General features: G+C 38.4%; 2 protein-coding genes across 3 annotated transcripts; both read left to right on the forward strand.

Moving 5' to 3' along the window:
* The first annotated feature begins 2,648 nt into the window (after positions 1-2,648).
* Positions 2,649-3,513, forward strand: LOC104442647 (TIR-only protein). The gene is made up of 2 exons (XM_010056051.3): positions 2,649-3,142; positions 3,381-3,513. Exons 1-2 carry the CDS (start codon positions 2,649-2,651, stop codon positions 3,511-3,513), a joined length of 627 nt encoding a protein of 208 aa, XP_010054353.1.
* Positions 3,514-10,764: 7,251 nt separating this feature from the next.
* LOC104441048 (alpha-galactosidase-like) lies at positions 10,765-14,513 on the forward strand. Of its 2 annotated transcripts, XM_039311048.1 has the most exons (13): positions 10,768-11,078; positions 11,189-11,247; positions 11,814-11,870; positions 12,167-12,305; positions 12,408-12,483; positions 12,564-12,622; positions 12,698-12,763; positions 12,909-12,992; positions 13,104-13,168; positions 13,331-13,413; positions 13,494-13,634; positions 13,914-14,054; positions 14,158-14,513. In XM_039311048.1, the coding sequence occupies exons 1-13, from the start codon at positions 10,930-10,932 to the stop codon at positions 14,245-14,247; spliced, it is 1,209 nt and encodes a 402-aa protein (XP_039166982.1). In that variant the 5' UTR covers positions 10,768-10,929; the 3' UTR covers positions 14,248-14,513. The 2 variants fall into 2 exon arrangements, with proteins under 2 accessions (XP_039166983.1, XP_039166982.1); XM_039311049.1 differs by lacking the exons at positions 13,914-14,054; positions 14,158-14,513 and adding an exon at positions 13,775-13,907 and having other exon boundaries at positions 10,765-11,078.
* The last annotated feature ends 1,041 nt before the right edge of the window (positions 14,514-15,554 follow it).

The raw sequence follows: 15,554 nt of genomic DNA on the forward strand, positions 1-15,554 counted from the left end.
TCAAAGTTTGAAGGGATAGACCGGGCTGGTGATTCCGGCATTCATATTAGTCAGAGAGACTTCGAACCATTTTTTAAGGGATTGCTGGAGGAGATCATCTGAGGAGTAAGCATGGGTATAGGTTCAACGAAACCAGGGTTTTTCAAGTGTCATAATGTTTCTTTGACTCCCCCCAAAAAGCCAAGGCAGAGAAGAAATAGCCCCTGTTGATCGCGAAAGGGCAAGGTGGAACTGAATTTTTCCTTGAATTAGCTGAAGACACTAGTTTACTCGGAACCCACCATGATCTCGACGCAAAAAAGTCTTTAATTATCAACCTTAAGGCGACCCTGCTTTGATTCGCTTGTGTGCATGGCGTGTATCGTAGTCTAGACCAATTTAGAACTGACCAAAGGAGAGAATCTTCTTAGTCTTTTTTTGCTGAACGTGACTTGACCATTTCTTGGTCTTAAAAGTGCGTGCAGATCGTGAATTCCTGAATGTGCTTTTGGCTTTGACCTGACCTTGATTCAGCTCTCCCCAACTTTCAAGGCTTCCGCCCAGAGCGGGGAAAATGACCCGTGGTACTGTGTGTCGATTTTGACGTGACGAAAACCGTTAGGTGAGGGGAAAAATCTTTCCGATTCGCCTCTTAACGTGATGACTAGGGTCTGGCTGGTGGTGACGACCTAACCCCACCTCCACGGACCATGGTTCGGCTGTTCATGGATCCGTGATGACTAGGTTCTGGCTGGTGGTGATGACCTAACCCCACCTCCACGGACCATGGTTCGGCTGTTCATGGATCGGGTTTGATGGTCGGAGACTGAAGTGTTGCTGTTTACGGCCCCAAATTTGACTATGTCGGACTCGGGTCGATCGCTTGTGGTAACTAATTTTGATGATGCGGGTGACGGAGATAGAAGCAAACTCTCTCTTTTAAATTTTTAAGCATAAATCGTTTTCTGATTTTCACGTGTGAATACTTATTATCAATTCAGAAAATTGTTGGCTAATGAAGTTCAACAGTACCGAAGAAGTGGAGTAAATGGTTTCGCACAACCACCTTTTCCCGATGCAAATGGATCCGTAATTTTTAAGACGTCCCGTGATATGATTATGAAGTATTAATAGATGCTCGTGTAAGGATGTTATGGGCGAAATCCCACGTCTGAAAATTAGGACGATATGAAACAACTAATAGTCTAGCTAGAACATAATGGACCGAACCTAAACCCAAGACTCCCACTCTACAGACTCAACTCTTCAAAGAGACGTGTGGAGCTTCAAGCACCGTCATTTTCCCTTTCAAGCAAAACTAATTTTCTTTTAACGACCGGATGAATAAATTAGGTAGCTGTAAGGTATGGCCCAGACGATCCAGAAAGAAGAAGAAGAAGAGGCAATTACTATTAGTACAACAATATTTTATGGTAGATCTGATTGTCTCTAGTTGTCGGTACACACATCAGCTCCTGTATTTTCCTAGAACTGAGGAACGACAAGAAGTAGTGAACCAATCCATGTTGAAAATTTCCATTATTTTGCGGCTCATGACTGAGAAAAGCTCTTGCCATTTCGGGTAACAACATTCGGCGCCGTGTATAGATTAAATCAAATTGCTTAAGTTAATTAAATTTCCATGCAACTCAGAGATAACGCGGGATATTCCGAGGTTGGTGCGTGCTTTGAAGCCGATTCGGAAAGTCAAAAGGATGGACTGCTCTTTTGAGTCCGAATTTCACACGACGTATCGTCTGAGGAAGGACGCCGAAGAGGGGGCGATGTTGATGAAGGGGTTAGGCAGTGACCCTGCAATTTCCAAGTAAATCTGCTATGCATTTGAGTTGTTGAACGTTTTCATGCGAAAGAAATAGCGAAAAAATAAACATTGACTTAGCATGTGAAAATCCGAGTTTATACGCTCCAACCGTTTGGGAAGTCGCGAAATTAACCGAGCGTTCAGCAACCATCTATCGATCTATTTTCAATAGGGATGCCAATGAGGAGAGACAGAGCATGCCGAGGATTGGCGTTGAATAGGATGGTTTCTCCTCCGAAGAGAAAGTTATCACGCGTGTGTAGTGTATGGTATTAACAAGACGTGATTACCGTCGAAATTAGGCTCCATGAAATTCAGCTCTTGAGCAAAGTTTAGTAATTCTAACGAAACATAAGGAGGCATTGCCAACGAGAAAACAACACGACAACATCAAACCGAGGTCAACGAACGTGAATCCAAGAACAACTAATCCTTAAAACTCCGCGAATGGGTGTTTCGCAACAACAAATGAAGACACGCCGCAAAGAAATCACATGAAATTGACCTATGCCCAAAGTACAAATTCTATTCAAATGACCGCCCCAAAGTACAAATTCTATTCAAATGACCGCCTCCTCATCATGTCTCCCAAAGTTGCAAAGAACGTGTTTGAAGGTTTTGGGCAGTCGTCCAGACATTAGAATATTTCAAGCTGCGCTCTTTTCTCTGCTTTTTCAAAACAAGTACCAAGTACTTTCGCTTGGCGGTCTATGTCGGCACGACCAAAAGCCCTTGCAATCTCTCTCGCTATATATATATATACTCAGACAAAGCGTAAGTTTCACCCCTCAACATACAATCAAAAAAGAAAGAAGTCTACACCCTTTGATCCGCTCTGGCTAACGCAATGCAACGTCCGGTGGCTACGGCCAAGAGCTTGATTCACCACCGGGGCCGCAACCTCCGGCAGAAGATCCAAATGCAAGTCCTGAGGCCGCCTTGTGACGTGTTCATAAACCACCGCGGGATCGACACGAAACGGAACGTGTCGGGCTTGTTGTTCCACTACTTCAGCGTGCACAACCTCCGCCCCTTCTTGGACAGCAAGAACATGAGGCCCGGGGACTCATTGTACCAGAAGATCAACGAGGCGATATGTGGGTGCAAGGTCGGGGTGGCCGTCTTCTCTCCAAATTACTGCGAGTCGCCGTATTGCCTCCACGAGCTTGCCGTGTTGATGGAGAACAAGAAGAGGGTGATTCCCATCTTCTGTGATGTGAAGCCATCTCTGCTCCAAGTCAGGGACGATGGGCTCTGTTCCGACATGGACTTGCAGAGATTCAGGGACGCCCTTGAAGAAGCTAGGGACACGGTCGGACTCACTTTCGACACAACGACAGGGTATGCTCAATTCTACATCCTTATGTTTTTTAACCAAATGCTCGTTACCTAATTTTGGGTCCATTATCTTCTTGCGCTCGTAGTAGTTGAAGGAAAGCATACATCGACAATTGATTACTACACCATTAGCTACACATGCATGCAGATTGATATTTCTCATTTTTTTTCTTGGTCTTGATGTTATTATGATTCATTACAGAAGACTGATGGTGTTTTCTTTTTGCATTTTGAAATATAGGGATTGGTCAAAGCTCTTGAAAGATGCTACGGACGCAGTGGTGAGGAATGTGCTCGAAGTAGACGAAGAAGGCGCAAGCAAGAACCCGTTATACGTTGCACGGAAACGCCTGAACTTTTCTTCTCTTTCCTGAATGGTAGAGAGAAAAAAAGAAAATTGGGTCAAGAACATGAAGATCGCTCTTGGTTCCCAGTGCGGCGGTCTGCAACGAGTGGGCGTCATCCTCGTGCTTTAATCGATTGCTTCCTTTATTGATTTGTTAATTTAATTTGTAAATAACTTTGTAAAAAAAAGGACAAAGGAGAGACCTAGAAGAAAGTGCAATCTGACAGCGCAAGAAAACAGCACTATCTTTCAACTTTAAAGTTTCTTGTTTTTTTTTCCTTCTCTCTCCTGTAATTGATAACATCTAGGGTTTCCACATGGACATGCGGATTAGAGCTGTCGATCTTTTTGTGTCATATGCAATAGTTCATACCGCAAATGTATACCCTCTTAGAAAGATAAAATGAATTATATATTAGAGTTGTTGATCTTTTTGTCTGTACTTTTGCTGGACAATCTGATCATGTTCTATGATTAATTCCGTTTCTTTATCTCTTAGCTTAATCGGGAAATTTGTTAACTGTTAAGAGCACATGCTCCACGAGAGGAACAGGTAAATCTTTACTAAATCTAGCTATGACCATCTAAACATCATACATAAATAGACAACATAACACTGGTCTGATTATTGGACTTGTGGATCGAACGGCCACTTTTCTTTGTTTGTAGCTTGACCTGGATTCAAGCCTTACCAGCTCAAGAGATATATTGGTGTATCGGGTGCATATGTCTGCATATCATATCTGAATGGCATGTGCCTTAAAAACAATCGTAAACAGCATTTATGTTACTTTTAACTTCAAATTTTTGTCAAAAAGGGAAGTGTCGTTAACTGTGCTGAGTATATTCCTATTTCACATGCATTCAAGAAAATTACACATAATCATCTGCTTCATTTCATTAACGAGAAATTCCCGTATTATTGCTTCCATGAATATGTGAGGAAACTTCCCTAACAACTCACAATCACTTCTTAAACGGCGGATTACCAGACATGAAGTTTCTCACAATTGCAAAGGAAATTGCACTTGGTATCACTATGAACGATTGCTCACCAGGGATTTCAGTTCATGCCCATCGAAGACAATTCTACCGACCCAAAAATTCTCGTGAATAGAAATGTCGCGACTTGGGGAAAATCAATGGAAAATGCAGAGAGATCATCAGCACGCATCTTCCAAGATGAAATTGGAATTTCAAAGGAACTTTCTGTTTGACCGGAGAAAAATATTATAACTCGGTTCGGGTGTTCTGAATCACGGAGAGAGGTTTATTGTAATATATAATATATTTTGACAACATAACATCGGTACGACGTTGGTCAAAGTGGCAGAAAATTTAGAACTGGTCTCGTAAGCTGCGAGACCTTTTCGTTGTTATTTGTAGAGGGAGGGAGCATCGGTGTAAGCTTCGCCGTCCATTTTCTGACCATCGATATTTACCAAAAACGGACAACAATTTTTATTATTATAAGTCCCCATCGATCACATCTAATGTCGGATCTATAAACATTCATGGAAGAAGCTATGCGGTTGGGGAATGATATAGCCATTTGAATTGCCATCTCGGTTTTTGTTTTATAGATAAATAACGAATTCATTTGCCCATAGAATGGTAGGTGGTCCAATCTTACAAGAAGCCTTGCTAAAGAAAATTATCAAAAAAAGTCTTAAATCTATTGTATTTTTACCAATTCGGTTCTAATTAATTTCATTTTTGTCAATTGAATTCTAAACTTTTCATGTTTTGTTAATTAAGTTCATTTGATAATTTTTTACCGAAAATCGCTAAGATAGATATTGATCATCTTACATGGCACAATCGACACTAACGTAAATAATTTTTAATAATATTTTTTATATTTTTGCATTTATTTTTATTTTTCCTTTTTCTGTTGGCAAGGGCATTCCTCACCAATATATTCACTTGGGGAGATTACTAAGAGAGAGCCCAAGTTGGAGCTTATCAATATATCTAGTTGGATTTACTATTACTTAAAAGTTTAAACCAATGAGTTATAAGTTAGTTAGGATATATTAACTATTTTACATCACACTAATTCTGCAATGTGGGACTTTGTTCTTATACATTTCATATGTGCATCTCTACAATCTCCATCTCATGAGTGAACTTAGTGTTTGTCTACTCCCCTTTAATTCAGGTCTCCTCCAATGCCTACTTTCATCCCTGGCCATTTTTTCCGTATCGAGTTATGAAGGTTGCCATCGGAATACGTCGTTGCACCACAATGCCCACCGCCTTCACTTTATGTCTCTTCGGTCATGAAAGTTGCTCAAAAATTACGTTGATCACCAAATTTCTTTCTTTGGATATTCACTAAACAATACGTATTGGAAGTGGAGTCACTAATCAATCATTGACTTTGATATCAATAATTGAGAGTACATAGAAAAAATTAGATACCTTCACCCGAGAAGATTACCAAGAGGGAGAGTTCAAGTGCAAGCTTATCAATATATGAAGCCAAACCCATCTCCACTCAAAAATTTAAACTAATAAATTATGAGCGAATTATTTCACATTGCATCAATTCTTTAATGTGGGACTTTTTTATAACACAACTCACACATGCATTGAGCCGGGACTCGCCCACGGTTGGGTGTTGACACCCTTGATGATTGAGATTGTGACCATTGACCCCTCTCCACGTAAAAGTTGGTTTCAATAGAAACATAGTGATGATTCTCATACAGTATGAAACAAATCATACACGACTCTCATTTTTCTACGGAAAGCCTAATTGCAATGAATCATTACAACATTTCCAAGTATAATGGAGAGGCCATGGCACCGACTACTTGAAACCCAAAATTGAAAAATACTTGCAGCATTAAGTACTTTGATGAGGTCGCAAACACTTTCCCCTTTCAAAATAAAACACGTAACTTTAAGGGATAATCATTACTTTTTCATGGGAGATGATATTGCGATGGCTTTTCAATCTCATGATGATCTTCCGAAATGATGTCGCTGCAACCGGACCAATGGTTGCGTTGGAGTGGCTACGAGACAAGGGAAGATGGTGAATTCCAATATAATTAACAAACCCCAAATAAAGAAAACTCAGACATGGTCTGTGGAGTGGAGAGCCCAGAACTTGACATATCACTTAATAAAGAAAAACCAGACATGGTCTGTGGAGTGGAGGGCACTAAAATTGACGGTTCCAAATTATGCATACATTGACCTGGTGCTCCAAATTATAATGCGCGAGGAAAACCGTCCTCAAACCACTTTCCAAGTCTATCTCATCACTAGCTAACCACATGACGTACATATCCTGTTTATTTCAGGTAATCCCATGACCGAGATCTCATGTTGTGTGGAGCACTAAAATTTAATATGCCTAAAATTTGTCGATTTAAGTATTTTTAGTAATGCTGGATACATAGATATGTTGACTAGCTTAAATATGTATGCCTCTCCTTGTGATCTCCCTAGAATTGAGGTATGGGGCTTGAATTGCGCGTCCTAGAAGTGATTTCAGAGCAAATGGTAGTATTAAAACTAACAATTGATCGGAAAATTCCTAATATGGATCAGTATCAAGGAAGAAATCTGGTGATTAATGGGCCCGAGTGAAGATTCCCATCATCGTTGGTTTGATAGGATAAAGAGGATGTTAGAGTTAAGGATTACCCTATTAAGGGGGAGCATGCTTAACATTAGAGGCATTCACACGTGAAAGGGAGATTGTGAAAGTGAACATATGAGCAATTTTAGAGAAGTATGATATCTGTCATCAACTATTTAAAATGTTTAAATTGTTAGATTATAGTTTAATATTCAAACAATCAAAGACTCCCCCTTACATGTGAGACCATTATTAACTATTTTAAAACTTAAACCGTTAATTAAATGCATAGAATAGCTATTTCTAATTATGTTGAATCAAACAAAGTGAATGACTATTTCATTAGCAATATTGGAAATATATTGGAAAACATATATATAATTATTGTTGTATGCTTTATTTGAATATCATGTAAAATTTAGCAGAATCACTGTGAATTATTTGAAAAGCTTAAACAGTCATATGAAAACACACGTATTAGCTATTCCTTAACCTCTCAAGGAATAGCTATTCCTTATTAATTTTTGAACCAAACAAAGAAATGACCGTTTCATCAGGAATACAAAGGAAATAGAACCATTTATGTGCATACTTTGATACCGCGTAAAAGTAAGACTAATGTAAACCGTTCTCAAATTTAAGTCTTTAATTGTGGGCGCGGAATGGAATGGTCACGAGGAATAGCAATAATTAATTAACGAAGGAATGATTGTGCGAATCCAGGAGTCCTTTTAGGACAATCAAGCCTTTTGGGACAATCAAGCAACGTGGCTAGTCTCTACGGAGTCCCGACATAATGGGGTTGGCTTCTCTTCTCGCGTATAAGGGATCAATAGTAAATTATTTTGTAGCACTAAAACTTTAGTTATTTATTCATATGTAGATTGTTGGTTGTTGAGAATAAATATAAGAATAGACATATGTGACTCTAAAGTATCACTTTTGCTGGTGAATCATGCGATTGATGACTCAAAAAAAGGGTTTGTTTATTAGGAAGTGGACATGGCAACTCGGACTTCTTTGCACTCATATGAAGTGGAAAATTTTTCACAAAAAGAGAATGACTATTGATTATCGTCAGTGAGAAAGTTTTCATCGTGTCAATTATAACACGTAATCAACTCAAATAATCTCAATTCAAGCATAAATTCAGACATCTCAAACAAGGGCATTTGGTTATTTTGTGACGCAATGTCAAATTATTGGATTGAAGTATTAGTTTTCACCATGTGAGACGCTTGAAATTGAAGCAAGAGAGTGATTCAGAAAAGATGATACAGAAGGGACAAAGTCGAGCCACTTTATGCAGAAAGAAAGAGCTGTCCAGTTGTCCTTTTCCACTATGTAAAGTAACTAATGAGGGTTTGTCAAAAAAAGAAGAAGAAAGTAACTAATGCGGGTTGAGTACTTCCAATCTTGACTTCTGGACAGACTTTCCTAGTTGTTCCTTAATCATTCAACCGACCACATTAATTAATATTTCACAGCGACTATAATGACCGTACCACACTAATTGAGTTGTCTTCTTGACATTGTGAACCTAGAAATTTTATCTTTCGGTTCAGCAGTTTTGACTAGTAACTAATGATTTAAATGGGTTTAGACATGTATTCTAAAGTCATCACAATAGATTATGTGGGTTCCATTTGAAAGGAGTTATATTACATCGAACCACCTGACTTTCTTTCTTGCATAACATTTTTTGCACGAGTCCAACAAGACCATATCAAGTTATGTTTTTATTTATTTATATAATTTGAATTAGTTTGAAGTAGACATTTCAATGACTCTCATTTCGTCCTAATCTAATCAAAATGCTTGATGACTAGTTCTAATCATTTCTTGGTTTCGTCAATATGTTAAATGGCATGTTAAACTTCAAAAAGATTTTACCCAAATTTTTTAAGTTGTGCTTTTGTCTTTGCATGTGCCTGAGACAGAACACTATAGACATGTAAGGCATCCTTATTTTTAATATAAAGGGAGAAGTGTACTAGAAATCTTAAAACTTATCGTGAAAGTGCAATAAAGTCTTAAAATATCTCAAAAATGCAATCAAATCCTAAAACTTATCACGGAAGTGCAATTGAGTCCAAAAAAATTATTTATTTTTCAATCAAAGGACTTGATTTGACTAATTTGGATTTAATTGCACTTTTTGAAAATTTTAGGACTTAATTACACTTTTGTAACAAATTTTAAGACTTAAGTGCATTTTTTGAAAGTTTTATGACTAAATTGAACTTTCATGACAAATTTTATAACTTCTAATACATTTATCTCTAATATAAAACTATACATGACAACCAACAAAAAGGCTAGATTGGATAAATGAGGAAGAAGATCTGCTATCTTCCACTCTAGGTCCATTTGCTATCTTGTTTTGTAGACCGGATAATAAAATGAGAACATTGATCTTAGTATGCACCCAGACTGCTATCTTCGATTGATGGGAAACTATTTAGGAGAATAAGTAGAGAACAACAAACTTCATTGATTTATACAAGGTTTCAATTGAAGAAAACGCTCCAATTTTCTCTTCACTCGAATCCACATCTCTAAACACATTACAATCAGAAATGGTTCAAAACGATTCCTTAAAAAAGAACTCCTATTGAGCCCCTAATGGGCTAGGATATGAATATGGGCTGTAGCCACTATTTCTCCTATGCTTTTACCTTGGCCATTTCATACGGGCCTGACCCAATTGAATTTGCAGCAGAAGGCATAAGCCCATAAAGTCAGTGATTTTTGTTCTTTTGGACTGAATAAAAATTCTTTTTTCACTTATCCCCACATCAATCGATCATAGAACTGAAAAGTCCCCCCCCACAAAAAAAAAAGAAGAAGAAGTAAAAACTCTCACATGAATTACTTACCTGAATACGGACCGCCACGATTTTGATAATGGAAAAATGAGTAAAGCGAATCATATTTGCAATGGGACATCATGAGTATATAGTTGGTCATTTAACTCGTCTCATTAACGCAATGTAATCCTTCGAATTTATTTACTTGCCATTGACCCTCGGATTTGTAGAAGTGGTCAAATTAAATAATCCCAATGCAAGTTACAACAAATTTACCTCCGTGCCATGATATAGAGTTGGTCGTTTGGCTTATGTAGCTCCTACATAATTCTTCAAGTCCATGTTAAAAATTCATCGGGAGCGACCGGCTCATCATTTTTTAATCTTCAAATTTAAGATGAATTGGATAATTATGTTTCAACTAGAATCCTGGACATGTCGCTTGTTGTCATGAAAATAAAATAAAAGAGTTAATCATATAAATGATCAATGAACTTTAATCTAATGTGTAATGTCGCTTATGAGCTTTTAATTTATTTAATATGGTCTATGAACATTAACTCAATATGCCATGCCGCTCCTAAATTTATAATTTGTCAATGTAATTCATGAACTTTTTATAAATGTTCAATCTATCCTCTAAATTATATATCTTTGAATTTGAATTAATGAAAGAACAATATCACACATAATTTAATGACTAAATTGAATATATACAAAAAATTCATGAATCATATTGAATAAAATAAAAGTTCTAAGGACGGTATTGAATATTGGGTGGGGTTCAAACACTATTTATGTCATTTTTTCAACATAAAAAAAAAGAAAAAGTGGATAAAGTTAAGGAAGATGAGATCGAAAGTGTCTCACAGAATCTTTCTAGCTGCCGAGTGAACTAACTCGCATTAAAACCCTTCTGTCCCTACTGCTTCCTCACCGACATCCAATCTCACATGATCGCAGATGCTCTTTTATATCAACTCTACCAGTCGCCGCTCTGTGTCTTCAATTGGAATTTCACGTCCTCGAAGGTTACGGGATGATGACGGGAATCGGAAGTGGGCTTCTCGTTCTGTTTCTGTGCGTTGTCAAAACAGCTTGTGCTCTGAACGCGAGCCACCTTCGCGGCCACGAAGATTATGTGCAGTTCCTTCTTGCCAGTGGAGTTGCTCGAACTCCTCCAATGGGGTGACACTCAGTTTTGACTTTACCCTTCACACTTCTTTAGCTCTGCAGCTAGTTCTGTTGTGGATTTATCATGTCCCTTCCGCTGTTTCTTTCTTTTGCTTTTGTTGTAGGTGGAACAGTTGGAATCATTTTCAATGCGGGATTGATGAATGGACTGTGAAGAGCACTGGTGATGTTTTGTCTTCTTTACTCACTATTTCTTGTTCATAATCATGGCAAAGATGTGTGTTGTGGACTTCTGTGAATTTCACTGGTCTATTTCCCAGTAGCCTCATAGAGAAACTTCGTTTCTTTGTTCTGCTTCTGTCTTGTTTCTATGTCTTTCCTCTTAGTTAGGTCTTGCATATCGTTTCCTCGGATTTCTGGGACGTCTGAGTGAAAACAACTAAAGACATCAACTTTGAAAGTGTCTTAAGCACTGAAGTTAGAAGAGAATTTGTCCCGCCAAAATAGAAGTGGAAAGTTTTCTGGAAAGCATTCCCAAAAGGGCCATTGCTATTATTGCATATAGAGCAGTTATAAACTGATTCAAAATGAATAGAAGAGACAGTTTCGCTTAGTAACCTGTAATACTGATGAATTATTGGGACGAGAAGTTGACATTTGAGAGCTCTGAGTAGCTCTAACAGATGAGTTGGCATTTATCACTTGATTTAAAGAAGTTTGTGGCTTATTCATACCATGAAATGGATTTTCCAGCTTATATTAATGATTTACATTCCGTTCCTTCTATAGCTGATGCACTTGTCTCCACCGGTTTGGCTGCACTTGGATACAAGTATGTAAACATCGGTAAGTGTCATTAAATCTCAGTCCTCAATTCCTTAATAATGTCTTTGTACATTCTGCTGCTGAAGTTGTTAGGAAGGTACTTTTGCCGCCACTGCCTGGAAATATTGTAGTCAGTGACCATGAACTTTTGTTTCTTTTCTTCTACACTTTCAATTTCACCTTTTGCATCAGGAAGAATAACATGATTACTTACAGAGACAAATTTGCAAATCGCCACCAAATTAGTGCTATAGCAATGTCTGCTTTATGACTGCCATTTTACCAAAAGCCTCACCAAAATGGTTAGCAAAATGCAGATGACTGTTGGGCTGAAAGAAACAGAGATCAGATGGGCAATTTGAGGGCAAAGTCTTCAACTTTCCCTTCTGGAATCAAGGCCCTGGCGAATTATGTGCACACAAAGGGGTTAAAACTTGGAATATACTCAGATGCCGGGCAAGTCTATCCATTTTTTCAGGTTTTCGATGACGCATGTTATTTTTGTTTGCTCATAGCAGTGATCTTCTTTGGATTTTATTTTCTTTTTCATGTTGACAGGTATAGTACTTGCAGCAAGACAATGCCCGGGTCTCTCGGGCATGAAGATCAGGACGCAAGAACTTTTGCTGCTTGGGTTCGTGTCCTTGATTTAATTGATTTCGGGAGAGAACTAAGTGATACGATATGATATGACGTAGGGGTGTTTGGCTGTAGGGAGTGGACTATTTGAAGTATGACAATTGCTACCATGATGGATCCATACCTCAGCAAAGGTCTAAATCTGATCATATAATTAGGCATCTGGACTAGCTAAACAACCAGTTTTGATCTTCTGTTTCATTTGACAGGTTCTTGAGAATGAGCTATGCGTTGCAGAGGGCCAAACGACCAATACTTTTTTCTATCTGTGAATGGTATTCTGTGTTTGATACTGGATGTGATAATCTCCAGTATTTGGAATGAATGTTTTGAAGCATCTTCACTAAATCTCACTACACCATGAGTGGACACTATCGTGTATCAATATATGGCTTTAGTATCTGCTGAACCATGTTACAGGGGAGAGGAGAATCCAGCAAAATGGGCTGGTCAGCTCGGCAATTCTTGGCGAACGACGGGGGATATTAAAGACAGATGGGATAGGTTGGATATTTTGCATCTCTTCGAACATTAACAGATCATTCATAGAAGGCTTTTGAGTTTAAAAACGCATGTAATATAGCCTCACTTGTGCCCTCATGCATTGTCATTCAGTGTCACCTCCATTGCGGATATCAACAACATATGGGGAAGATTTGCTGGACCGGGCAGATGGAACGGTAACTGACAAATATTTTTACTTGATTTGCTTCTGCTGTTTCTGATTGATGAGGAGTCATGAAGCTCCGGTGCCTGCAGAGCTTTCAAATTTACTAGCAATCGTCAAATTGTCTTTGGTCTGTAGCCATCTCAAAACATTAACATGCAGCGCAAACTTGTAGATCCTGACATGCTGGAGGTGGGCAATGGTGGGATGACTTTAGAGGAATACCGATCCCATTTTAGCATCTGGGCTGTCATGAAGGTGCACCTTCTGCTCCACGGCTACCTAATCTTTCACCTACAAAGATTTTGGATGATGCCTGAATTTTATTCTCCTCGCAGGCTCCTTTGCTAATTGGATGCGATATCCGGTCCGCAAGCAGAGAAACTCTAGCGATACTCAGGAACAAGGAGGTGATTGACGTGAACCAGGACCCTTTGGGAGTTCAAGCCAGAAAGCTTCGATCAAAGGCTGGGCTAGAAGTAAGTTCATCCATAGTTAAAAACCACAGAGAACTAGTTATCCCAGTCACCAAAATGTTATTGTAATTAAGGCCAGCAATTGTCTAACTGAAGTTTCAAGCTGTTTAATATGAGTAAAGTACGAAAATTCTGCATCCCAGGTAAATCAAATGGTCGTCGTCTTTCAAATCCAGAAAATGGCTATTGTGACTTGATGTTTTCTAAGCATTAGAGTTTCTGATGGCATGGTAAACCTCGGCGGCACGATCGTCTCTTTCTGCTGTCATCTGCATCATGAAGGTCTGGGCCGGACCGTTGTCAAGAAGAAGAGTGGTGATAGTGTTGTGGAACAGAAGCGGTGTCAGGGCCCCTATAACGGTTGGATGGAGGGAAATCGGGCTCTCCCCGTCGCAAGCGGTCATCGTCAGAGATGTCTGGAAGGTAATCCAATGGATCCTCTTCGACTAAACTTTCCTGATCTCTAGTTTGTACTGATCATCTGTCAAATTCAATGCATATTCTGAGACACTATTCTTTATGGCAGCATTCATTTGTCTCAAAGAGCGTGAGGTTTCATTTGACTGCACTTGTTGCTCCTCATGCCTGCAAGATGTATGTGTTCACGCCCGTTTAATGCAAGGCGCATTTGGTGAAAGGACGTAGCGCATCAACTCAAAGTGAATGAGTGTAAATCTGTCATAAATTGTGCGGTTAATGGAAGGCAGATTAATTTTCTTATTGTCCTTTCTCTTTTTGGTTTAGGTAGCCACTTTCTTTGTTTTTATGTCAGAGTGGTTTCCATGACGATTTAGCTATTGCTTTTGATATGAATCCTTCTTATTGTTGCGACTAGACATTGGAAGGATTTAGAATGACTTATCTAAACTTTGGAGACTGCCACGTATTCTGATATGGTGAGTCAATACATGAACCCACTAAGGTGGAAACACAATATTTATCTTTCTTATTGAATCTTTAAAGTGAACAACTCTTATGTGAATTTTATCTATTTGGGTGACTTAGACCATTTATCTATTTTTCTAAATAAGTGATTTGAAGGTCATATAACATTTTGTCATTAGAAGCAAGGGAGAAACATGCGGTTTAATACTTCTCATTTGTTAATAATATTTAAGAATAAGTAAATCAAAAGTCCTAAAATTAATTGTAAAAATGCCACTAAGCTCTAAAACTTTCAAATGATGCAATCAAATCCCTAAAACTTGTCACATGATGCAATGAAGTCCTTCTATTAACTTCGTCTCATTAGATTAAATGAAAAAGATAACGTTGTATTTTTAAAATTATTTTCTTGAAACACATGGTGCCGCAAAACATAAGAAAAATACATCAAAGTTTGAGAAGAAAATAGAAAAAAAGGACTAAAAAAAGAAAAACTAATAAAAATATAAAAAAAACAAAAAATCTAAAGCCACCACTTGGAGGCTCGACCATCCTTCCACCAATACTTTTGCAATGGCGCTACCATCGGTGGAGCGGCATGGTAACCCCTAATTGACTCATTAAGGTATTGTTTTTTTTTTTTTTTTGACTCATCTCATATTAAACCTTACGGTTTTATTCTTTGGCACATAAGCGGGCACCTTTTCAAGAGGCCATCCATCTTGGGAGTGCTCCCACCTATGCATACTTATTTTGGAGTTTCAAGTCTAAGCATTGCCATCACGTCAAAAGACACTTTCACGAATTAATTTTAGTTTTCACACACACGCGTGCGCACACATATCATATAATTGCTTTTTTATCCCATTTAGTTTACAATTTGGTTTATTCCTTTCCTTTAACATCCAAGAAGCTTGCTAGGTTCGAGTCCTTTGACCTCGGCTTACACTCCCTACCCTCATCAGACCAAATCGTTATAGTCATGAAGTTAAGCATTGATGATAGTGGACAAATTTGATTGATGATGGTTCTCTCTTC

This window comes from Eucalyptus grandis, chromosome 4 (assembly GCF_016545825.1).
Source record: "Eucalyptus grandis isolate ANBG69807.140 chromosome 4, ASM1654582v1, whole genome shotgun sequence".
Classification (NCBI taxonomy): Eukaryota; Viridiplantae; Streptophyta; class Magnoliopsida; order Myrtales; family Myrtaceae; genus Eucalyptus; species Eucalyptus grandis.

What these genes read in the sequence shown, in the direction of transcription:
- LOC104442647 (XM_010056051.3), top strand. Translation starts at nt 2,649, where the DNA reads ATGCAACGTCCGGTGGCTACGGCCAAGAGCTTGATTCACCACCGGGGC. An exon ending in ACTTTCGACACAACGACAGG is followed by an intron (nt 3,143 to 3,380) that starts GTATGCTCAATT and finishes TTTGAAATATAG; the next exon opens with GGATTGGTCAAAGCTCTTGA.
- LOC104441048 (XM_039311048.1), top strand. Translation starts at nt 10,930, where the DNA reads ATGATGACGGGAATCGGAAGTGGGCTTCTCGTTCTGTTTCTGTGCGTT. An exon ending in ATGGACTGTGAAGAGCACTG is followed by an intron (nt 11,248 to 11,813) that starts GTGATGTTTTGT and finishes TTCCTTCTATAG; the next exon opens with CTGATGCACTTGTCTCCACC. An exon ending in GATCAAAGGCTGGGCTAGAA is followed by an intron (nt 13,635 to 13,913) that starts GTAAGTTCATCC and finishes TGCATCATGAAG; the next exon opens with GTCTGGGCCGGACCGTTGTC.